Here is a 25,578-nt window from a genome sequence, read left to right as displayed (position 1 = left end):
ATGACTCTAATTCACCTGTTGATATGGATGTTTCTTAAGATTGTGAATTGAACTTGTCTACAGATTTTGAACCAACTTCCTTCAAAGAAGCTACTTCTCATGATGAATGGAAAGAAGAGATGCAAAAGGAGTATGATGCCCTCATAAAGAACGGCACTTGGAAGCTGGTTGATCCTCCATTAGGAACCAAACCAATTGGTTGCAAGTGGGTCTATGAGAACAAGTATAAAGCTGATGGCTCACTTGACAAGCACAAAGCTAGTCCCAACCCAATCAACGGAGCAGCTTGGACCATCTGAGAAAGGTCCCCCAAAGTGGCTAACAAAGACACTTGAAAGTGTTCATCCTGATGAGGTTGGAAAGACAGGAACTAGAAATTCAAACCGGCAAAATGGAGGTGATGTGGATGACTCTAATTCACCTGTTGATATGGATGTTTCTTAAGATTGTGAATTGAACTTGTCTACAGATTTTGAACCAACTTCCTTCAAAGAAGCTACTTCTCATGATGAATGGAAAGAAGAGATGCAAAAGGAGTATGATGCCCTCATAAAGAACGACACTTGGAAGCTGGTTGATCCTCCATTAGGAACCAAACTAATTGGTTGCAAGTGGGTCTACGAGAACAAGTAAAAAGTTGATGGCTCACTTGACAAGCACAAAGCTAGTCCCAACTCAATCAACGGAGTAGCCTGGACCATTTGAGAAAGGTCCCCCAATGTGGCTGACAAAGACAGAAACTAGAAATTCAAACCGGCAAAATGGAGGTGATGTGGATGACTCTAATTCACCTGTTGATATGGATGTTTCGTAAGATTGTGAATTGAACTTGTCTACAGATTTTGAACCAACTTCCTTCAAAGAAGCTACTTCTCATGATGAATGGAAAGAAGAGATGCAAAAGGAGTATGATGCCCTCATAAAGAACAACACTTGGAAGCTGGTTGATCCTCCATTAGGAACCAAACCAATTGGTTGCAAGTGGGTCTACGAGAACAAGTATAAAGCTGATGGCTCACTTGACAAGCACAAAGCTAGGCTTGTGGCAAAAGATTTTGCACAAAAGGAAGGGGTCAATTATGAGGAGATTTTTGCCCCCACAGAAAAATGGGCTACCATCCGAACACTCTTTGCACTAGCAGTTCAGAACGGTTGGAAAGTCCATCAAATGGATGTAAAAACTGCTTTCTTAAATGGAGATCTAAAAGAGAATGTTTTTATGTCTCAACCTGAAGGATTTGTTGTGAAAGGACATGAACATAAAGTAGACAAACTTGTGAAATCCTTGTATGGCCTCAAAGAAGCACCATGAGCCTGGTATGAAAAAGTAACTAAGCATCTTCTGAAACTCAATTTCAAACAATATGATCTTGATGATGCAACTTTATTTGTCAAGAAAGTTGGCAAAACAGTTGTATATCTTGTGGTATATGTAGATGATCTTTTGATGATAGGGAACAATGAAAGCTACATTGCATCCATAAAGAAGGAATTGGGGAAAGTTTTGAAATGACTTATTTGGGCTATGTTCATTACTATCTTGGCATTGAGGTAACCCAACATTCGAAGTCCATATTTCTTTCTCAAAAGAAATACATTGGAGATCTGTTGAACAGGTTTGGCATGACAGAATGAAATCCTCTTACTACTCCAATGGAACAAAACTTAAAGCTCACGTCTATTGAAGGAAAAGAATTTGAGGATGCAACAAAGTATAGACAGCTTGTAGGAAGTCTCAACTACCTAACTACTACTAGAATAGACATTTTGTTTGCTGTTGGAATCCTCTCCAGATTTATGCAAAAGCCTTGTGAGGGACATTGGTCTGCTGCAAAAGGAGTTCTAAGGTACTTGAAGGGAACTCAAGACTTTGGAATCAAGTATACACAAGTGGACGACTTCAGCTTGATTGGATACTCTGATTCAGACTTTGATGGAGACAAAGAAACTGGGGTATCTACTTCAGGATATGCTATGAGTCTTGGATCAAGAGCTGTCTCTTGGAGATCACAAAAACAATCAGTTCCAGCAAATTCCACAACAGAAGCAGAATACGTGGCAACAGCTAAATCAACAAAAGAAATTGTGTGGCTTAGGAAAATTCTTGAAGATTTGCAGGTAAAACAAGTACAATCAACTCCACTCATGATTGACAATACCTCTGCAATAAAGTTGGCCAAGAACCCAAAGTTCCATGATCGAACGAAGCACATCAATACTAAATATCATCTGATTCGACATCATGTTGAGGCCAAAACAATCCATCTCCGTCATTGTTCCACTAATGAGCAAATTGCAGACATCTTCACCAAAGCGCTTGGAAGAGAAAAGCTTGAACAATTCAGAATGATGCCTGGACTCACCAACATCCCTTCATATTGGGGGGGAATGTTGACACCTAATCCTCATGATTGGGTGAATATAATGTAAATAGATAAATAAATAATATGAACAGTCATCGGGAGATGAAGTGAACAGTCTCTCCCTCGTGTATATAATGAAGACCTACCTGAAGGAATAAACACGAATCAATTTTTAGTTGAGGAGTTATTGCCTGGTCTGACAATGTCGATGAGCGAGGAGGCTCTATCGCATTGAGACTGATGTACAAGACGCAAACATTTTATCAAAGCTCTGGGGAAAGGTCAAATCTGTGACTTTCCCAAACGACTTGGAGTTGTTGAGAGACCTTCTTATGAGTGTCCTGCATGTTGCATGCATTGAGCTCTGGGAGCTCTGGGGGGCTTGGGGTACTACTGGAGCAACACGCAACCATGGGCGACTCACCCTCCCCTAATGGTGCATTGTGTACAGGATGAATGGCTCAGCATTCCCCTGTGATACCTTGAGGCGACTTAGGGACAAGATGAACGGTTCCCCTGTCGAGGCATCCTACCCATGCAGTCTGGGACTCATGGGAAGTACCTCTCATCTGGCCAATGAGCAGGGAAATGGGGTTAGGGACCATAGTAGTACTATCGATGGACGCATCGTTGTATCTACCGTACTCCATATGCCAGGATGACCTCCATTGATTTGGGATCAATGTAACTGATCTGGGATCAGTATAAGTGGTTTGAGATAGTCTCTTGTGATATTGATCTGGGATCAATAAAACTGACTTCGGGTCAGTAGAGAATGGTATGAGACATTCTCGATCAATTCTTCTTCTTCATGGAGTTATGAATTTATTTGTGTTATAAGACAATTCGTCAAGGTCGGTCAACAACTAAATAACACCCACATGTGCTCAATGTTTTAGTATAAATGGAGATGACTTGAGAGTCATTTCACACACACTTCTCTCTTGATTTTTCTCCACTTTTTTTGGGTTTTAGTGTGAGAGAAATCTAGGAGGAAGTAGCCCTAAGATGTAGGAGGAAAGGAGGCTTAACAATCTTCCCTAGACGCAGTCCTAAAGAAGCCCTAATGCTGTCGTAAAGAATCCCTAGACGCAGTCCTAAGCCCTAGACGCAGTCCTAAGGAAGCCCAAGCTGCAGTCCTAGAATACCCTAGATGCAGTCATTTAAATGAGGTTCGTTCACACTAGGGTAAGCCGCATTTCATAAGGGAAATTCTGGGCCAGAGTTGAGGACGGTTAGGGACTAATGTATGCCCTAGCAAGTTCCAGAAATTACAGCAGTAATGAAGTGACAAACAACAACGTTTGTATGGTATGTTGGTAGCAAAGGAAGATGGGACAGCAAGGTCACATGGTGTAGCAATGTACATGGGACAGCAAGGTAACTAGTGTAGCAATGTATGCAGGACAGCAAGGTATCTAGTGCAGCAATGTACATGGGACAGCAAGGTAACTAGTGCGGCAATGTACATGGGACAACAAGGTAACTAGTGCGGCAATGTACATGGGACAGCAAGGTATCTAGTGCAGCAATGTACATGGGACAGCAAGGTATCTAGTGTACATGGGACAACACGGTAACTAGTGCAGCAATGTACATGGGACAGCAAGGTATCTAGTGCAGCAATGTACATGGGACAACAAGGTAACTAGTGCAACAATGTACATGGGACAGCAAGGTAACTAGTGCAACAATGTACATGGGATAGCAAGGTAACTAGCACTGCAAATACACATGGGACAGCTGGGATACATAGTGCTGCAAAGATGCATGGGACAACAAGGTCACATGGTGGATAATATTAATGAAGGATTACGGTTGGCTACAATAGTTGATGCAACATGTTAAGATACAACCTATGGATGCAGCATGGTGTTAGAGACAACAGTATAGTGTTGCTAAATGATCGAGTGCAACCCAGTGATGGGAGCATGTGATGAAGTGAAACATAGTGATGATGGGTGCAACATGGTGTAGCACAGTGAGGTGCAACATGATGAGGAGCAGCAAAGCGATGGAGAATCAGTTGAAGCAGTATGTCTTCAACTAACTTCAGCTACCTCATGTATCATCTACTGAGAGATGATCTATGCTCTTATTTAGATAATTCAAAATGTTGACTTTTGTTGTATATGTACTATTTCTCCCTCTCTCTCTCTCTCTCTCTGCTGAACTATTGAAGAACATATAAGAAGAATTGATCAAGGGTTTCTCCGCATTAGTGTTTGCCCCTGGCTAGCACCACATCTTGTGTCTTCTTGTCTTGTCTTGTCTTCTACGATCTATGTTTATGTTCTATCTGCAATTTACTTTAATGCTGATGTGATTGCTAATTTGGAAAAGATATTGAGCTAACTATGAAAATTGAAATAAATTGCTCAAAGCATAGAACATACCTAAAATTAACGGTATAGGACTGAATCTTAGATGGGTGCAGGAGAGTAAGGTGCAGCCTTGGTGATAGTTATAGTGAATTCCTCGCATATCCCTCTGTTGTCTCGGCCTAGCTATAGGGTCACAGTAATAGTCTCGGCATTCATAAGGATCTTGTTGATATATATATATATATATATATATATATCGTAGACACAGTCATCACTATAATCGTGATATCAATCATGATCCTAATGAAGATGAATATCTAGGTTATAATCCTAGAGAAGATAAGGTCATGATGCAGATCTCAGTGCATTGTTGAAGACATGTCATCAAAGTCATGATGAATACAAGGTAGAGATCTTGTTGACATGATGATAACCTCAGTAAGGGTGCAGTTATGATTTCAGTGAAGGCAAAACTATGATGAGACGGTCATGATTTTGGTGAGTCTAGGAGCAGACCTCATGGAGATCTCAGTGGTATATTGAAGACATCGGTGAAAGTGCAACAATGATGTTGCAACAATGAAGATCCTGATAGTGCAGTAATGATGATGATCTCAGCAGTGTCAAAGAAGAGGATTGGTGTCTTGGTCTTAGAGTGGCCTAGTAGGTCAAGAGTCATGGTCTTGGTATTTATCAATTGAAATATCTATATAAAGAATTTTGTGCAGGTTTTCCTCTCCAAGAGGGAGAGGTTTTGGCCCTAGCAAAATGCCAACATCTTGTGTTCTTGTCTCTTTGTTTTGGTAGCTATTTGAAGAACTAACGAAGACACACTATAATAATAATAGGTGAATATTGGAATAAGAAGGAAAATTGAAACACACCTCTCGAATAGTTATCATGAAAAGAAGAATCACATTAACTACATTTTCCCTAGATTGTTCTACACAATATACCCCTCATCCCCAATTGAAACAACTCAGTTGACTTGGCTTGGTATGTGTGTTGATTGATCAAGAGAATGGCAGGGACTATATCTTTAACTCAAGCTAGTGAGGAAGCCATGACAATCAAAGAATCAAACAATACTTCTGGAGGAGTTAGACTCGCTTTACACGAGACAAGGTCCATACAGAGAGCTGGAGTTCTACCAGTGTGTCGCCAATGTTGTAGCGGCTACAACCACCCTCCAAAATTTTTCCTTCGCTTTGTTTTGGAGCCTCCCTCCTTAAATCTCAGCAGCTTGTCTTGCACTGCTCAGGTACTTGTGTTTTCATTTGAATTTATCTTTCACTTTACAACTTGTGTTCGCTTACTTGCTTTGTTGTCTAACCACAAGATGACCCCCCGTGACTTGGTTGCATCCGATTCTTACATTGCCTTGGAAAACTACGCAGTCCTAGAGGGCAGCCAACCTTGCTCTCAGGAATTGTGCAATGCAGCCCAATGGTTATCCTTGCTCTCAAGAATTGCGTAATGTAGGCTAGCAAGTGAGCCTTCAACTCTAGAACTACGCAGACCCAACTGGAAACTTGTCTTCAGCTGGGAAACTACGCAGAGCAGTCCAGGCCAGCAAGTGAGCCTTCAACTCCATAATTGTGCGGAGCCAGCGGATAGTCTGCCATCAATTGGGAAATTAAGCAGAGCCTGAGAGGCAGCTCAGAGCCACTCAGCCCAAAAATTGCGCAGAACATACTGTCCTTAGAAACTGCTCAATGCATGAACCAAAGGGTTGCCCGATCCTGAGCAAAACTGCGTAATCATTCCAGGCAGTGCATGGCAGTTTTCTCAAAAAGCAAGAAGTTAAGAGGAAAAGCATCCCTAGGAAGTAGGGATCTATTATTAGTTTCCCAAAGGTGACACATTGCCATCTTTAGAAGTTTCTACAAAGTGTCGTTGTTGTCTTTGATCTCAAGCATACACGCCATGAACTCCATTTTTATCAAATCTATGTAATGGATGTTCTAGAGCTCACTTATGCATTCAATAATCAAGCTCTAACCTCCCTAGGAGATCAAGAAGCTTTCAGAGCATTCTCATCGCTTTTCGGGGTGAGTTGTTCTTTTATTGCCTTATGCCGCTTTTTCTATAGCTTCTGCTTGTTTAGATTGTGAGAGTGTTGTTTCACTCGTTTTGTTGAATGAACGTTGGTGCTTTAACTTGTTTTAACTTGCAGAAGTGTTGTTTCAAGTTATACATTTCCTTCCCCAAGTGTCACATGAGTTTTCCTTTTTTTGCACCAACAGTTGCCTGTATGGCGACTCCTTTCACATGTTTCATGTTCCTTTAGTTTCATCCATTGTTGCACTTGTTTTACATGTACACATCTACACTTAGTCATATCTGCACTCAACATCACACCATCCTTCAGATCTTCTTGTTTGCACATTCCCCATGAACAGATCTGGGTTCCACTTGCTTAGATCTCACGTCTCAATGCATGCACTGTGCAATCTGGGAGCTCAATGCCTCTACCTTGGCTTCTAGAATTGCGCAGAGCATGTCCTAGGCTGGCTCCAAATGCGCACTGTGTAGTTCCAGGAGCTAGTCTCCCAGCTTGGCCATTGAGACTGCATAATGTGCAGTCTCTCCTAGGTGTTGTCCCAGACCAGTGTTGCGGGGGAGCCCCCCCCCTCCCCCCCGATCCCGCTCCCAATTCGCGCTCTAGGCGGGAGCGGGTTGGGAGCGCGCTTCCTAAAAAAATTTTCACTCCCTGCCTTTTCGGGAACGTTTTTCCTTTTTTGCAACTTTTTTTTTGTAGTAATGTTCGAAATGCAATTTCTTTTGAAAGAAAGAAATAATTTTTGAGTGAGGCAGCTTAATGATCAAGTCTAAGCCCCAGTATTGATATGCTATTCATGGTAATGTTAAATTCTTAAAGTAGAAGTGATATTCTCCTTAATCTTCATTTTCATCTTTTTACTTAAATTTTTAACATTACCATCAAATGACTCAGGATGTTTGAGAGTGGTTCCGGCCTCATTGGATTTCATATGGGGAAAGTAGAATTTTAGATTTCATTCAAAATCCAGCAAACTTATCAGTTTTTCAGGATTTCAGGATTGGGGGATTGCAATGTTTCCATTGAATTTTGTCATGTATTAAGGTATGGAACTCGTATTTAATCAAGAGCATCAATCCCTCTATGTACCTTGATGTTAGTGACATTGGTTGTCGAACTCCTCTATCATGACCCTCCTAAAAATGTATGCATAACTCAAACAAAATCTTGACTTGACATGCAATGCTTGTTCTATCTTATGTTAATGCTTAGAGGGTGATATTAATGACAAAGATCCCTATACAAATATAGCGGTAATGACAAAGATACCTCTGGCTATTAATGGTTAGAGGTGATATTAATGACAAAGATCCTAGTTTTCTAACAAGACTAAAAAATTAGACATTTCTCGTGGTGGTAAGAGGCCCAAGCATAAGAAATAGATAATAGATTTACTTCTCTTTTCTAGTTTTTAGTAGCTTTTATAACTATTGACTCTTTCATATCTATTATGATATTTTTTTAAACAATATATGACAATTTAAGTTTGAAGTTGGCAATTATAACTCATTAGTAATGAATTATGAATATGATGCTTCATGAAAGTTGAAAATTGTTTCATTTCATTTCATTTTATAACATTTAATTTCATGTTAGATATTATTTGTTGTAATGGTTACACTTAGCTTACAAGTACAACTTTGGTGGTCAATGATGATAAATGTTATATATTGAATTTTGAAAGCTTGAAACTTTAAGATTGATGAATCATGAGACTCAATATGTTGTATGTTACTATGTTACTACTTGTGGACGTGGTTGATGAAGATTATAACTTCTAGATCATTGTTGTTATATGGTTCAATCTATGTTTTTTTATGTTTTCTATATCTAATTCATTATTCTACATGTTTTTGTTGACATATATATATCAAAATATAATATATATATATATAAAACGCTCTGGGTTTCACTCCCAAACCGGAAGCTTTTGAAAATGTCACTCCCACTCCCTGCTTTCGCTCCCACTCCCAAGTAACACTGTCCCAGACTAAATTGTGCATTGCGCAATTCCAATCATCAAGCTTCCACACTGACTGTTGGGACCGCGCAGTGCGCTGTTCCCACAGTTAGTCAGTCACCCCTATCAGTGAAAACTGCGCATTTCCTCTCATCAGATGCCCTAGTTGTTGCTTGATCATGTTGTAAAGTTAGATTTGTAAGAGCTAATGTTTGCTTGCCATGAGTGTTCTTTCTGCCCCATAGATACCACACCTGTGAAGCGCTTCTCTCCAGCAGTCATTGTACCATGGCACCAAAGAGAGTTGTTTCAAGAGAAACCACTGAAAACAGTGTTGGGGAAGCAGTTGAGCAAGCGCCAGCTTACTTGCCAATATATACAGATGCCAAACTGTTTACAGGAAATGAGTCAACACTAACATGGCAACAAGACCAGCAGTAGTGGCAGAAGGCAGCAATCTAGTACAGGATCAGGGAAAGAGAAAATCGTTGACATAACAGAGGGAGAACAAAGCTATAGAGCGAAAGCGGATTCAATCTTCATGCAGGCAACTTTGATAGCAGAAGCAAAAGGAAGCAGAGGACACAAGCATCAGAGCGAAGGGAGAGAGAAAAGTAGAGCTTGCAAGTAGCAAAACTGAGATCGCAGCAAGTGGAACAAGAGTCAAAGGAAGAAAAGGAGCTGAGAAGTAGAAACAAGAAGAAGAACAAAGGCAAGGCACAATGACAGAGAAAAAAACGCTAATACAGGTTGATGAGCTGGAACAACCAGTAGTTGAGGAAGAGAGTGAACAGATGTAGGTTCCCTCACCAAAGCTAAGCACAAGAATCAAGTTCGGTTGGAGGTCAACAGGTACATGGAGCAGTTGATGCGCGACGCCACCAGTGATGAATTGCAGTTGAGTGCAAACAACATGCAGAAGTACATTGGTGGTCCAAACACACTCAGGACTGTTGAAATTTCTAAGTCTGACACATCAAAAATCCCTACTACATTATCTAGTTTATTATCTCCTACTTGTTCTTTCCATTAACAAGTTATTTATAAATATAAATACTGAAATAAACAGAAATGAAGCCTCAACCCATATACAGATCATCAACTGAAATAACTGAGACAATCACACAAGGGACGCCGTTATTTTTGGACAATCATCCCCAGAAAAATCCAATGCTGGAAAACCGATGTAGTAGATATGAGGGTTTTATTATTATGCAGTTTTCTAGAATACAACTGTAATGTTCCTAAGTAGGAATGCGAGTGACATTTAAACAAATAAATAGTGTAACAACATAAAATTAGAAATAGGCATTACACATGCATGGAAACACTGTAAATCTAGGACTGTTGAGCCATATATTATAAAATCTGAGAGCAATGTGTACAATATAAATGAAGTGGTGCACCTGGGCTTGTCTCAAGGACAGGCTAGACTAAACCCCGGTGATGGAATAGCTGAGATGATGGTCGTTTAGTTGTTCCACCACTTGCACTGCGTTGTCCCAACAAAAGTTAAAACTACTAATTTGTTGACTTCGACCTGATGGAATGTCCCCAAAAACTGCCCAGTAAATTCTGTCCTTCTAGCCTTAGACTCCTTGGACAAAGCCCAGAAAAACCCAGAAGGGAATTTCTCAGGTTTTGACCTTGGATTTTCGGCCTCCTTGGAGCCTCTCCCCAACTACTACAGCCAAATTCGACTTGCAGGAAACAACCTGCAAATCCCTCTGAAAATACCCCTAGAACGTTGGGTTCACCTGTATTGACTAACTCCTTGCTCCCCAGATGACTGCCCTCCCAGCACCACGAGTTTGTTGCTACAGTGGCCTCTGTCCAACACCTATGTCCAGAACTTCGACTCATTGTTGCACTAGTCTCGCTGGCTACTACTCCAGAAAGATGGCCTTTTCTATGTTTCCTTCTCAACTCCCGGCTCTCCCAGCAAGCTATGAATCCCTTTGCTGGTCTATTCCCTGCTCTCCCAGCAAGCTGTGTATCCCCCTTGCTGTTTTCCAACTCCTCTTGCGTGTTCTCTAGCTGCCCAGGGATACACAATTACCTCCCTGTGCTGAAGGCTGAAGTGTGTGACTGTATAGAACTCCCTTAAAACCCATGTGTAACAGCGTCCCTAGGGCGCGCACGGCTGGTCCCCCGAAGTAGAGTTTGAATCTTCCCTGCAGAAGACTCGTGGCTAAACAGCCGGTAGACTCGCTAAACAGCAGAGCATACAAAGGCAAGTTTGCTTGTCAAAATGATCAGAATGAATTCAGAATGAGAGATGATCTCTCTTTATAGCTCCTTGGGCCCCCTTAGCCTAATGTGGGCCCCTCCATCCACTAGCTCGAATTCCCTCCAATATATTCCTTGGCCAATTTCGAATTATGCATGTGGTGGCCCCCACATTCCAATAGCTGCTAGAAAGAAATTGGATTGCCTATAGTTCCTAAGTTTCTGCGTGTGGGGTCTCCTTGTAAACCAAAAACGCTGCCAAAATTGTGTTGCTACATCCCGTGACTAATTCATTTGAGAAGGGACATGATAGTCCTCCCCTCTCAAATGTTGCTTGCCCTCAAGCAACCTCAAAGTCGGATGCTCTAGTGTATGCTCACCCTCCTAGGTGGAATCCTCATCCAGTAAGTTCTTCCAGCGTACCAAGAACTCCGTGATGGTTCTGCTCCTCAGTCTTCTCTCCCTGCTTTCCAGCATGGCCTCTGGTTCTAGCACGAAATGGCCCTCATCATCCAATGGGGGTAGTTCAGCTGCTACGGTCACTTGTTGTCCCAGCACCTTCTTCAGGCATGAGACATGAAACACGTTGTGGATCCTGCTCCCCGGAGGTAGCACTAGCTTGTAGGCCACCTCCCCAACCCGCCTAGTCACTTGGTAGGGCCCATAGAAAAGTGGTTGTAGCTTCTCAACCCCCTTCTGTTTCAGCGTAAACTATCTGTAAGGCTACAATTGGAGGTACACTAGGTCCCCTTCCTCAAAGTGCCTCTCTACCCTGTGCCAGTCTACATATAGTTTTTGTTGATTCTGGTCTGTCGCTAGATTATCCTTGAGATCTTTGAGGATATCTTGGCTCTCTTGGACCCAGTCTTTGGCCTTTGGGGCTCGATTGTCTCTGAAAATAACATCAACAAAAGTTAGAGCATCATAACCATAGAGGGCACGAAAAGGAGTCATACCGATAGACATGTGGTGTGTGGTGTTGTAGCAGAACTCATCCAAGTGCAACCACCAAATCCACATCCTCTGCTGCCATGTTACATAGTTCCTTAGGTACCCCTCCAACCACTGATTGACCCTCTCTGTCTTGCCGTCCATCTAAGGGTGGTAACTGGTGCTAGGAGTAAGCTCTGTCCCAACCAACCTGAAAAGCTCTTGCCAAAAGCCACCCATGAATCTACTGTCTCTGTCACTAACAATGTTCTTGGGGAGTCCATGTAGTCTGAAAACCTCCCGGAAGAACAACTCGGCAACCTAGGCTGCCGTGAATCTAGTGGGGATGGTGAAGAAGTGGGCAAATTTGGTCAGCCTGTCGACCACCACATATATGCAATCCTTCCCTTGTACTATGGGGAGCCCCATGATGAAATCCATCGAGATACTTTGCCATTTCCCCTCTGGAATGAGAAGTGGTTGTAATAGCCCTGTAGGGTGAGTCAGCTCCCCCTTGTTCCACTGGCAAGCCTCACACTCTCTTATGTGCTACAACACCACGTCCTTGAGGCCTTCCCAGGTGAACCTCTCCCGAATAGCCATGTAAGTCTTCCGAAACCCTTGGTGTTCGGACAGTGGTGAATTGTGAGCAGCCTGGAGTACCCTCTCCCTCAACTGCGAGTTGGGCACTAAGTAAATGTACCCCTTGTAATAGATGGCCTCATCCATCATGCAGTAACGCTCATCTGCATGTGTCCCCTCTAGCACCTCGTAGGCCTTCCTGTCCTTGGAGTTCTCAACCAACCACTGAGCCTTCCAATCCTGGTATATGCTCATAATATATAACCCGGCCGGTCTCCTGGATAGAGCATCGGCCACGATGTTGTGCTTGCCCCGCACATACTCAATATCAAAGTCCTAGGCCTACACCTTGCTGACCTATCTCTGTTGCTTGTTGTTGAGGCCTTGCTGCCCCATGAAATGTTGAAGACTATTGTGATCAGTCTTCACTCTAAATCAGTTGCCCACCAAGTACTGGCGGAACTTGGTCAATGCATGCATTATGGCCAACATCTCCTTGTCATATATGGAATATGACAACTCATGCGGTAGGAGCTTCTGACTCTCGAAAGCTATAGGGTGCCTCTCTTGTGACAATATGGCTCCAACTCCCACCCCTGATGCATCATACTCCGTCGTGAATGGTTGGGAAAAATCTGGGAGTGCCAAAGCAGGGCAACTGCTCATCACCTCCTTGAGGCGATTGAAAGCGACCTGTGCTCCCTCAGTCCATGCAAAGACCCCTTTTTTGGTAAAGTCAGTCAAGTGAACTGCTAGCTGTGAGAATGTCTTGACAAACTTCTTGTAGTAAGTGCAGATGCCCAAGAAGCCTCTCAGCATAGTCACGTCTCAGGGTACTGGCCAATCTCGGATGGCCCGAATCTTCTCCTCATGAACCTTCACCCCGTCTACTCCAATGATATGCTCGAGATAAAGCATCTTTGTCAATCCAAACTCGCATTTGGAGAGCTAGGCATAAAACTGTTGCTCCTCAAGAATGTGTAGTACCTCCTCCAAGTTTTGGAGGTGGTCCTCCCATGTCCGGCTATAGATCAAGATGTCATCAAAAAACACTAGCACGAACCTCCTTAGCTACCCCCAAAAGATGTGGTTCACGTAAGACTGAAATGTGGTGGGATCGTTGGTCAGCCCAAATGGCATGACCAAAATCTCAAAGTGCCCATAGTGGCACCGGAATGCTGTCTTTGGGATGTCCTAATCCCGAACTCTGATCTGGTGGTACCCCGAATGCAGATCGATCTTAGAGAAATACTTGGCTCCTCTAAGCTCATCCATCATCTCATCAATGCAGGGAATGGGGTACTGGTTCTTGAGGGTCTTCTTGTTAAGGGCTTTGTATGCACATCCTGAGGGTCCCATCCTTCTTCTTCACTAGCACTACTGAAGAAGCGAAGGGATTGGAACTAGGTCTGATGTGACCCAAAGAAACTAGCTCTTGAATAGCCTTCTTTACCTCATTCTTATAAGCTTCGGGGTGCCTGTAAGTGGTAGTGATGATTGCCTGTATACCTGGCTCTAGCTCAATGGTGTGCGCAAATCCTCTATCTGGTGGCTGCCCTAGTGGAATGTCCCCAAACACCACTGCGTATTTGTCCAGAAGCCCCTGTATGTCTACCGGTGGTGACTGTGCTTGTCCCCATCCTCTGAGATCCTGAACTCGACTCCCCATGCAATGTCCCCATGTCAAAGATCTTCCTCCATCCTGTGGGCCGAAACTGTCTAAGGCAGATAAGACTGCATGCCTCTCAAAACCACTAGTTTCTCGTCTAGCACCATGAACTCCATCTCAAGTTTCCGCCAATTTGTCATAACTCTCCCAAAGGAATACAGCCACTGGACATCCATCACCACATTGGTGTCTGGTACATCGACCATAAGGAAGTGGTTTGTCATCGAGTAGTTTCCCATAACTACTGTCAAGGAGGGCACGTATCTGGTACACTGGATGGTACGGTCACCTGGCACTAGGATGAAGAATCCCTCAAAATCTATCGTGGTGAAGCCCCTCCTCTGGACCAGTTGTGTATCTATGAAGTTGTGGGTAGCCCCACTGTCCACTAGTACCGACACCCTCTGTCCTTGTACCATACCTCTCATATGGAGTGTCAAAAACTTAGGAATCCCGTATAGAGAAGCAAGGACTCCCCCTAACGAGGCAAGAGATGCCCCTCCTTGTGGAGGTGGTGGTGGTGGTGGCCCTCTGTCCCCCGAACTCTCTCCATCTGTCCCTCCACAATCTTGCTCCACCTTGTCCTCCTGGTCACTGTCAGAAAAGACCTCAATGTAATGTGCTCTATGCGTTGTGCACCTATGGCATGGTGCCCAGGGCTCTCTGCATGTGAAGCATAGCTTGCTCCTCCGGAGGTCCTTCTGTGTCTCCTCATCTAACTGCCCCCTCCCCTATGTGGTCCTCAGTGGCGGGGGTCTATTCTCATGCCCTTTTTGTGCGAAATGGGTCTGTGCAAGGAATGGCTCTCTAGTCTTGGGGATGGCCCCCTGCAAATCTCCAGCGCACACCACTGCCTCCTGAAGTGTAGAGGGTATGCATGACTTCACCAGTACACATAGAGGCTCAAGAAAACCCTCAATGAAGGTGTATACCCTCCTGACCTCGGATAGATCTGGGACCATCATTGACACGCAAAAAATCAAAAAAATACTGCTTCAGGTTGCCTGTGTGGCGCAGTTGTGTCAACTCCCTGAAGGATGCTTCTGGATCCCTCTGATCGAATTGCTCCACCATCCTCTTGGTGAAGTTCTCATACGAAATTATCTGGGTGTGCCCCAAAGTGGTCAGGCCGTGAAACCACCAGTCATGGGCTTCCCCCTCCAAGTGCAGTGCTTCCATCTTAATGGCCTTCTGTTCCGTCATCTGGTTGAGTTGAAAGTTGTGTCCATCTTTTCAACCTAAGCCCTTGTTGTGCACTTGACAATGCCATCAAATGTGGGGAAGTACATCCTCCCTATAGTTCTTTGCATCTCATAGTTTTTGGTTCCCTGTCCTCCGTACCCCTTATTCCTCTCACTATGCTTGAGCTTGCGGTAATCTCTAAAGGAGAGGGCTTCTTTTAAATCTTTGTCCATCGCCTGTCACTCTCTGAAGTAGTCCCCCATCTGGGGAGTGTCCTCCTCTCTTGCTGGTTCGATTTGTGCTATAGGCACGAAAGAGGGTAGTGTAGCCCTAGTGGGCACACTCACTGAAGGGTATTGCGTTGTTGGTGAGGGTTGATCAAAAGGCTGAGAAGCCCCTGAAGTTTCTCCACACAAGAACCCTCTAGGTGTGGCTCTATCCTAGTTCTGTGATTTGATTTCTTCTAGCATGTCTTTCTGCCCCTTGGCCAAGTCACTCAAAGCCCTCAAGAGGCTATCGAAAGCCATCTCCTCCCTGCTCTTGGGCTCTGTCATTTCCTCCTCTTTAGCTACTGCTTTCCCTTTTTCCTCTGTATCTGGTATAATATCCAGCTCCCTTTCTCTGCTCATGTACCTCTGCCTGCGGTAAGTGATGTTCTCCTGGTCTTCTCCTCTCTTAGGAAGCCAACCCCATAGTGAGCCAAGAACTAGGCTTTGATACCACTATAATGTTCCTAAGTAGGAATGTGAGTGATATTTAAACAAATAAACATTGTAACAACATAAAATTAAAAACAGGGATTACACATCCATGGAAACACTGTAAATCTGGGAATGTTGAGCCATATATTATAAAATAGGAGGACAATATGTACAATATAAATGAAGTGGTGCACCTGGGCTTGTCTCAAGGACAAGTTGGACTAAACCCATGTGATGGAATAACTGAGATGATGGTCGTTCAGTTGTTGTACCACTTGCACTGCGTTGTCCTAGCAAAACTGTTGATATGCTGACTTCGACCTACTGGAATGTGCCCAAAAACCACCCAGTGAATTATGTTCTTCCAGCTTTAAACTCCTTGGACAAAGCCTAGAAAAACCCATCAGGAAATTTCTCAGATTTTGACCTTGGATTTTCGGCCTCCTTGGAGCCTCTCCCCAACTGCTACAGCCAAATTCGACTTGCAGGAAACAACATGAAAATCCCTCTGAAAATACCCCTAGAACATTGGGTTCACCTATATTGACTAACTCCTTGCTCCCCAAATGACCCTTGGCCCGGATGACTGCTCTCCCAGCACCACGAGTTTGCTGCTACAGTGGCCTCTATGCAGCACCTCTGTCCAAAACTTTGACTCACTGTTGCGCTGGTCTGGCTAGCTGCTACTCCAGCAAAATGGCCTTTTCTATGCTGCCTCTTCAACTCCCGACTCTCCCAGCAAGCTGTGAATCCCTTTGCTGGTTTATTCTCGGCTCTCCCAGCAAGCTGTGAATCCCCCTTGTTGATTTCCAACTCCTCCTGTGTGTTCTCTGGCTGCCCAGGAATACGCAGTTTCCTCCCTGCGCTGATGGCTAAAGTGTGTGACTGTACCGGACTCCCTTAAAACCCTTGTGTAGCAACCTCCCTAGGGCGGGCACAGGTGGTCCCCCGGAGTAGAGGTTGAATCTTCCCTGCGGAAGACTCGTGGCTAAACAATTGGTAGACTCGCTAAGCAGCAGAGTGTACAAAGGTAAGTTTGTTTGTCAAAATGATAGAAATGAATCTAGAATGAGAGTTGATCTCTCTTTATAGCTCCATGGGCCCCCTTAGCCTCATGTGGGCCCCTCCATCCACTAGTTCGAATTCCCTCCCTCCAACGTATTCCTTGGCCAATTTCGAATTATGCATGTGGTGGACCCTACATTCCACTAGCTGCTAGAAATAAATTGGATTGCCTATAGTTTCTAAGTTTATGCGTGTGGGGTCCTCCTCCTAAACCAAAAATGTTGCCAAAATTGTGTTGCTGCATCCCGTGACTAATTCATTTGAGAAGGGACATGACAACAAATAGGGTGCCAGAAATGGCTCACGCTTCAAAGAACTTCCTTGGCAAGAGTACCTCTCCTTGGAGACAAATATTTCGGCTGATCAATAACCAGATGATTGATCCCACAACAACTTTGACAGTTACTTAGTTGGATAGCAAAAGCTTCTCCAAGCTTCTCTTTGGAACTGCGTTACCCTCCAGCAACTGCGTCACCCTCTGATGCTCTGTCTCTGCCTCTTAACTCCCAGTCTGCCCCACGAAAGTTCCTCAGCGCTGCCTCTTCAGCCCAGCGTTAGCTCTGTTAGCCTCTGTTGCCTCTGTGTCATCCTCTTGGCCCTTTGCTTCTTCTGCGCTAGCCTCCTCAGCCTCTGTGTCATTCTTGGCTGCCTCTGCATCAACCTTCCTAGGCTCTGTGCTATCTCTCCGACACTTTCTCTGCCTCTCTGATATGTATTCTCGGCTTTCTGCCAAACTGCCCCTCGCTACAACAAATCACTGTTCCATTCTCTCAGCAAACCTCACCCCAGAAAATCAAACTGATTGATCAACTTGGTGTATCTCCAACTGACCCTCAAGCCTCCTCTTATACTTTTCTTGTTGACGATTCAACGACCGAGATGAAGTCGCTAATCAACGGCGAAGATTAGATTTGGCTTGATCCTCGTCATTTAGAACTTTCTCACCCATTTTTTATTAATCCACATTAATATTTTAATTTTCCTAAGTTTAGACTTAGGAACCTTATTAAAAATATTAATTATTTTAATATCTCTCCATCCTTGTGGAATTTCCCCAAATGATTTCTGGGTCTTGGAGATCTTATGTGCCTTAGCCGCTCCACCAATTTTCATGGCTAGAGCACATCCGATGCTACAACAAGTCAACACTCCCTCTTAGCGAAGAATGTGCTCTAGTAATGCTCCACCACTGAAACATCACACTGATCCTTCGCACCGGTACTTGTGTTGATGCTTGGCTTGCTGCCTCACATCCTTGACACTGTTGCTCCATGTTCTGCTGCCCATGACACTACCACTGCCACTGCTATATCTGTACTGTAGCTCCCTCTCAACATGTTTTCCCTAGCACTGCCACTGCTAACTGTTGAATTGTAACTCAGTTACTGAGAAGTAAGTAACTGAATTCTCCCAAATATTGACATCCTAGTGAGTCTGGAAGCTTCTTGATGTTGAAGCTACCTCCACTGCTATCATGTGCTCCCTCACTCGCCACTGCGTTGTTGCATACACCTCTGTGACTCTCGCACTACTACAACCTCCACTGCACTACCTCAGACTTCTACACCTAAGCACTGCCTTGCTGCTCCACTACACTTTGCTCCACCCGACATCTATCATCATGCTACTGTCGTCAAGGGTTCCCGTAGCCGATTGTGATCCAAGAGTTTGAGCACCTCAAGGATTCTACCCCTAGTATCTAGTCATCTTGACTACAACTCGATGTCTCCCCACCTCTTCTCTAGAGGTGCATGAGCACTCATGGCACAATGGTTATCAGTGTCGATCTCTTTCTCCGCCTTAGTTGAACCTGCCTTTGAATCGGAAGCCTCTCCCTTGTTTTTCTTCTTGGGACACTAGGATGCATAATGTTCCAGCTCCCCACCATGAAAGCACTTGACCTTGGAGATGTCCTTCTTCTTACTCTTCCCTTGTTGTTTTGCAGATGCTAGAGCCACATCCTCCTCCTCTTTTTTTATTCGACCTCCCTTGCCACTACTCCCTGCCTTGTGATCCTCTTGATCTCTTCCTAGCGAAGAGCTACCCACATCTCCTCCCAACTAAGAAGAGTATCCCTGCCCAAAATACTTTGGACAAATGTCTCCCACTCCTCGGAGATTGCATTCAGGGCAGTCCTGACCATAAACTCTGGATCCGGTGTATACCCCACAGAAGTATGTTGGTCGCAAATCTCCTGCAACCTGAGAATGAATGAATCTATCTGCTCTCCCTTCTGCATCTGATATGACCACGACTGATTCTCCAATAGCATCTTTCGTTACACAGAAGAGCCCTGTTATAAGGTGGTCAGGGTGTCCCACATCTCCTTTGTTGTGTTCTTCTCAGCAATATGTGGTATGACATGATCTTTGACCCCATCTAGGATCATGCACTTCGCCCTTGCCATTGCATCCTCATACTTCTCGTTATTAGTTGGGTCAATTGGGATAGCCATGGTTTTCAAGGCAAAGTCCTTGATGCGATGTCGATCCAGGATCACCAGGATCTTGGCCTTCCAGATGACAAAGTTGGAAGTCCCGTCCAACTTGTCCTGATCCCTCAATCCATTGACTGCCATTTTAGCTCCTCTTCTGAACTCCCGCTAAGTTCTAATTTCCCTTCTGGAAATCCTCTGGCCAACTATCAAACTGCTCCTCTCCAATCCTCATCGCAACTGCAACTTAGATCTGGATTCCTTGGCTAGAAATCCGTCGAGTTAGTGATTCCCTCTACCTTGGCTCTGTTTACTTAGACACTATTCTGCTTCAACAGAAACAACGTCCTGCCAGCTCCTTAAATCACAATCTACCTACAACTCCCCAAGCCCTGACAACAGAAGAAATTGAGCCTTTCAGGGTCTGCGCAATCCTGGCAAGCGCTGAATCTTCTCCTCCTGGCCACAGCGTCGATCCTTGCTGAGAAAGATGACCAGGCACTGTGTATGTCTGATTTTCCCCTCTCTGCCTCTGTGTTGACCCTCCTCCTGGCTCGAAATGATGACGTAGGCTCTGCGTCACTTCCTCTCTTGCTGCTTCTGCTCCGGAACAACGCTGTCTCAGAACAACTGCTACTGCTGCAAATTTCAGATTTCGGTTGATGCCTTCAGTCCTCCTGTGATCTGCAATGCTCTAATACCATGTTGAAATTTCTAAGTCTGACACATCAAAAATCCCTACTGCATTATCTAGTTTATTATCTCCTACTTGTTCTTTCCATTAACAAGTTATTTATAAATATAAATACCGAAATAAACACAAATGCAACTTCAACACATATACATATCAACAATTGAAATAATTGAGACAATCACACAAGGGACACCATTAATTTTGGACAATCGTCCCCAGAAAAACCCAATGCAAGAAAATTGGTGCAACAGATATGAGGGTTTTATTATTATGTCGTTTTCTGAATACAACTGGGGTGCCAGAAATGGCTCACCCTTCATAGAATTTCCTTAGCAAAAGTACCTCTCCTTGGAGACAGATATTCCGGATGATCAGCAACCAGATGATTGATCCCACAACAACTTCGATAGATCCTTAGCTGGACAGTGAAAGTTGCTCCAAGTTTCTCTCTAGAACTATGTTACCCTCCAGGGACTGCGTCACCCTCTTTTGCTCTGCGTCGGCCTCTTAGCTCCCAATCTGACCCACGAAAGTTCCTCAAAACTGCCTCTTCAGCCCAGCGTCATCTCTGCTAGCCTCTGCATAGCCTCTGCTGCCTCTGTGCCAGCCTCTTGGCCCTCTGTGTCTTCTGCGCTGGCCTCCTCAGCCTCTGCGTCAACCTTACTAGGCTTTGCGCTGTCTCTCTGACACTTTCTCTGTTTCTCTGATATGTATTTTCGGCCTTTTGCCGAACTGCTCCTCGCTGCAACAAATCACTGGTTCAATTCTCTCAGCAAACCTCGCCGCAGAAAGTCGAACTGACTGATCAACTTGGTGTATCTCCAATTGACCCTCAAGCCTCCTCTTATATTTTTCTTGTTGATGATTCAACGGCCGAGATTAAGTCTCTAATCAATGACAAAGATTATATTTGGCTTGATCCTCATCATTTAGAACTTTCTCACCCATTTTATATTAATACACATTAATATTTTAATTTTCCTAAGTTTAAACTTAGGAACCCCATTAAAAATATTAATTAATCTCTCTTTATCCCGGTGGAATTTCCCCAAACGATTTTTGGGTCTTGGAGATCTTATTTGCCTTAGCCTCTCCACCAATTTTCATGGCTAGAGCACATATGATGCTACCACCAATCAACAAGGACAATGTTGCGCATGCTTGAGGACAAGACGGACACAGGTTCCAAGACCACATGCCTGGATGCCATGGAGGCAAGAGTCCACTTTCTGCAAGACATCAAGCAATTTGGGGACATCACAACACAGTACCATGCTTGGCATCAGTGCATGACTAAGAAGCATGAAGTGGATGTTGCCAAGTTGGTTTTTTCCCAAACCTTGAAGTCACAGTGTTTTGTCTTGTTTCCCTCTCCCTAACCTATTTTGTTTGACATGGGTACATGTGGAAAATTATATTATTGTAAATATGTTGTAATTGAAATTCTAAATGTCATTAGTGGAATGTGAACAATCACTATGTAATGTGAATTTTCATGAGGGTAGTCCAAGAGTAAAAGGGGAATGTCAAAGGTCACCCCACCCTTTGCTATATATAGAACCTCAAAGGGTCACTTTACCCTTTGCTAGGCATTGCTTAGAAATGGTTTGGAGAGTATTATGACGAGCTTTGGCTTCTCCACAACGCAGAGCGATTACACACCTTTGGAGGAGCAGGCGGTGTTGACTATAACATTCCTCTATTGAGGCTAGTCGCTGTCAATGGTGTATGTACACATTAAGGGAGTTTTGAGGTCTAAAATGGGGTTCCTAAAGAAATTATAAAATAATAGTGGAAATAATAAAATAAGATTAGATTATATCATCAAATTTTAGAGGGAAAAAAGAAAAACTATTTTTTCAACTCATATTTTCAACTTATCTCCCTATGGGTTTATCCAAATTTTGAGCGACAACGTTCGTTGGATGCAAAATTTGATTCCTCATCCAATGAGTATCTTTGTTGCATGCTTCCGATGGACTCGGCTACACAAAAAATAAGAAATATATGAAAAATGTGATTGCAATCATGTTTTTCATGTATTTCTAATTTTTCATGTAGCAAGGTCTATCAGAAGTATGCAACTTGGATACTCTTTGGATGAGGAATTAAATTTTGCATCCAATGAGTACTCCCGCTCAAAATTTGAGTAAAATCTTAGTGAGATAAGTTGAAAAAGTAGTTTTATTATTTTATTATTTTTTAATCTTTTTACTTTTTTACTCCAAAAATGGTGAATCATCCCCCATGGTTTACATCATCATATGGAATCCTATTGGTTTTTAAAAAAATTATTTTAGTTGTACATTTTTCTTAGGAGGCCCATTTTAGACCTCAAAATTCCCCTAAAGGGATGAAACTTTTACTTAATAATATAACTAAGCCAACACGTTTTCATGCATATGTTGTTATTGTAGTTCGACTATTCTGGTTACTTTAGCAATATATGTTATTTAACTTACACATTTTTGTATGAACTATTTTGTATGTGATTGTACGAATCTTGTTGAAGACTTCTTGTTGTGTTAATCTGTCACTTCGGTTTGTGGACTACTCCGCTTCCAGCTTCTGATGTCATTCAACTCGTGTGTTCCTTTCAGGCTGCATACTATTACAGGTTTCTAAGGGACACTTTTTTTTCTCTCTGTGTTAGAACCACCATGCATTTCACTTGACTTGCTGCAAGGTCACACACTTGCTTCCCACTAATTCTAAGGCTAATGCTAAAATGACTAGAACACTAAAATAGGCTCATGAACACTTGGAGCACTCAAATTATGCAGATTCAACAATTTAAAACTACGATTTTCCCAATTTCTAACCAGATTTTGAAAAAAATAAAATAGAAAATCTGCTTGGAAAAAGGCCAAAAAGTCATTTCAGTAGATCACTGCATAATCAATAACAATCGATAATCAATATTTTTAATCAATAACAATCAATAATCAATACTTTAGATCAATACAAAGGAAAAAGCTAAAATAGGCTCATGAACACTAATTCTAAGGCCAATGCTCAAGTAACCAGAATATTTTAGCATTGGCCTTAGAATATTTTAGAATAGAATATTTTAGAATATTCTGGTTACTTTAGCATTGGCCTTAGAATATTTTAGAATATTCTGGTTACTTTAGCACTGGCCTTAGAATTAGTGTTCATGAGCCTATTTTAGCTTTTCCTTTGTATTGATGTAAAATATTGATTATTGATTGTTATTGATTATGCAGCGATCTACTGAAATGACTATTTGGCCTTTTTCCAAGCAGATTTTCTATTTTATTTTTTTCCAAATCTGGTTAGAAATTGGGAAAATCTTAGTTTTAAATTATTGAATCTGTATAATTTGAGTGCTTAAAGTGTTATTCAAAAATACAGTTTAAATCATGAAACACTGTCATCTCACCCAGCATCATCATGTTGCTGAATTTTGGCAAAACAAAAAGTCCCCATGTTGGATGGCAATCGATTACAATGTACTAGAAAGAAAACCCTCAAATAGGAATGACGCCAAAAACATATTACATCTTATAGGGATAAAATAACTCAAAATTTGAGCGAAATCAAATATAGAAATCTCTTTCACCTTGGAATGAACATTGCTTTAAGCAAACTTTTGGTACTTTGTCCTTCGGTGCAATCTATGAATGGGTGCGCGTGCTTCTGTGTGTCTATGTTTCATAGAAGCGTTCATGTATCAATATAGAACAAAATTTTCAGGGGACATGGCAGACTTACTATTATCATGTCTATGTGTATGCAGAGGCAAACGCAAGAGACTTAGTTGTTTGTGGAGCATTGTGGGAACTCGTACGCATATCTCGTGAGTGTTCTCGAGACGATATTCGCAACCTCTGCAAGCAGACATTAAATACAAGCTCAGTGTTTCAGATGGAATTGAAAAAAATGCATTTGCCTGAGGATGACAATATCTTATGATTCCAAAATATCTTGTCATTTAATTTCTAACTGGGTGGATATCTTCTACACGATAATGGTGCGAACATTACAGGTGTGAGGTACATTTGTTCAGTTGCTGGAGGATTTTCATCCCTTCGTCATACAGAAGAATATTATGCAAATAACGTTTATAAAATATTTTAGCTTGGCTGAGATTTCTATCATACTGCAGTGAATAGAAAATAGCGATCTTTCTAAAATGTTTTTTCGATTCTCAACGTCAAATCAAATTATTTTATCTCAGCAGTGTGCTTGAGAATCATTAAGGTCATCAATGAAGTTTTCGAACAACGTTTTGTTCATCAGATTACCTGTTTGGAGCAGCGATTTTGCCATTTTTGACAAATGCATTTCAGACAAAAGGTTTATTTACATCGTTCACATAAGATTGATTGTATATGGTGAGCAGGAATTCTCTTTTACGTGGATTCTGAATAGTAGAAATATTATTCCTCATGTCCTTGTGTATTAAAAGACTAACTAGTAATATTGAGATTGAGGGTTCATTCTTCATGTTTTTTCGACGATCGAGAATCGATCCCCTTCTTATCTGTAATGTGTTGATTTTGGTCATATATATTAGATTTTCAATAGCAACTCGGCTACATTTTGTTCGATAGTTGACTAGCCATTTATAAAGTTTATCCTAGTTGCTCTTTCTTGTCATGCTCAAATTAGAGACAGGGCCCATACAACTTTAATCATAGCTGACAAGTTTGATTTACATTAGTGGCTGCCAAATGCTCCACTAATTAACACTGTTCAATTCAATTCACTTGTGTTTACTATATGTTTTTCCATCTAATTACTGGGCTTGCCAAAGTTATTTTCAAAGCAGCTCTCATATGATATATTAGAATATGCACTAGTTATGCCAGCTTCTAAAGAAAAACAAGCAATAAGTAAATTTTCAAATGCACATCTATAAACCAATCTATGTAACATTGGACTGTATGCTTTAAGTTCGTATGATCTTTGATGCATGGTAATCTAATTAAGGGGAAATCATTGACTCTTGTGTCACCGATCTTGAACTCTTGGGCATTAGAGCATCATAACATGCCTGTTAACAATCAAAATTATTTTCACTTACAAAATAGATAATCAAGGCCTTTGAAATCAATCAAAATTTTAAATTTAACATTAGATTGATTTCTTAGATGCATTTCCTATGCACAAAGATTTAATCATCTCAATAATAACTGATTTACTTATATATTCATTTAAGTTCTCTCTATATCAAAACTTGTACATTCTTTTTTTTGTTTTACAAAATCACATCCAAAAAGTTGCCGACAACCTACTTGCAAATCCTAATACCACTAATGCTCCAAATAAAAAGCATCATCTTGTAATAAAGTAAGCCCTCTTGTACCTATGGACCACTACACCTAAGAACCAGAGTTCATGTAAAACATATGTACTA

The 25,578-nt window shown here is 42.3% G+C and overlaps 1 protein-coding gene across 3 annotated transcripts in view; it reads left to right on the top strand.

Moving 5' to 3' along the window:
• LOC149152303 (kinesin-like protein KIN-UB) overlaps positions 1 to 24,687 on the top strand; it is a 515,820-nt gene extending 491,133 nt beyond the window's left edge. For 2 of the 3 annotated variants that reach the window (XM_089446070.1, XM_089446069.1), the window contains exon 20: positions 23,956 to 24,686. In XM_089446070.1, the coding sequence (XP_089302196.1) occupies positions 23,956 to 24,131 (176 nt within the window). In that variant the 3' untranslated portion in view covers positions 24,132 to 24,686. Of the gene's footprint in view, positions 1 to 23,955 lie in introns of all 3 variants that reach the window. The other variant, XM_089446071.1, reaches the window with a different exon arrangement.
• Positions 24,688 to 25,578: the final 891 nt, after the last annotated feature.

This window comes from Pinus tabuliformis, chromosome 9 (assembly GCF_031772625.1).
Source record: "Pinus tabuliformis cultivar Carrire ecotype Pingquan chromosome 9, CPIR1, whole genome shotgun sequence".
NCBI classification, from domain to species: Eukaryota; Viridiplantae; Streptophyta; class Pinopsida; order Pinales; family Pinaceae; genus Pinus; species Pinus tabuliformis.
The sequence above is the reverse complement of the archived record's forward strand: the minus strand, read 5'-3'. Positions and strand labels throughout refer to the sequence as shown.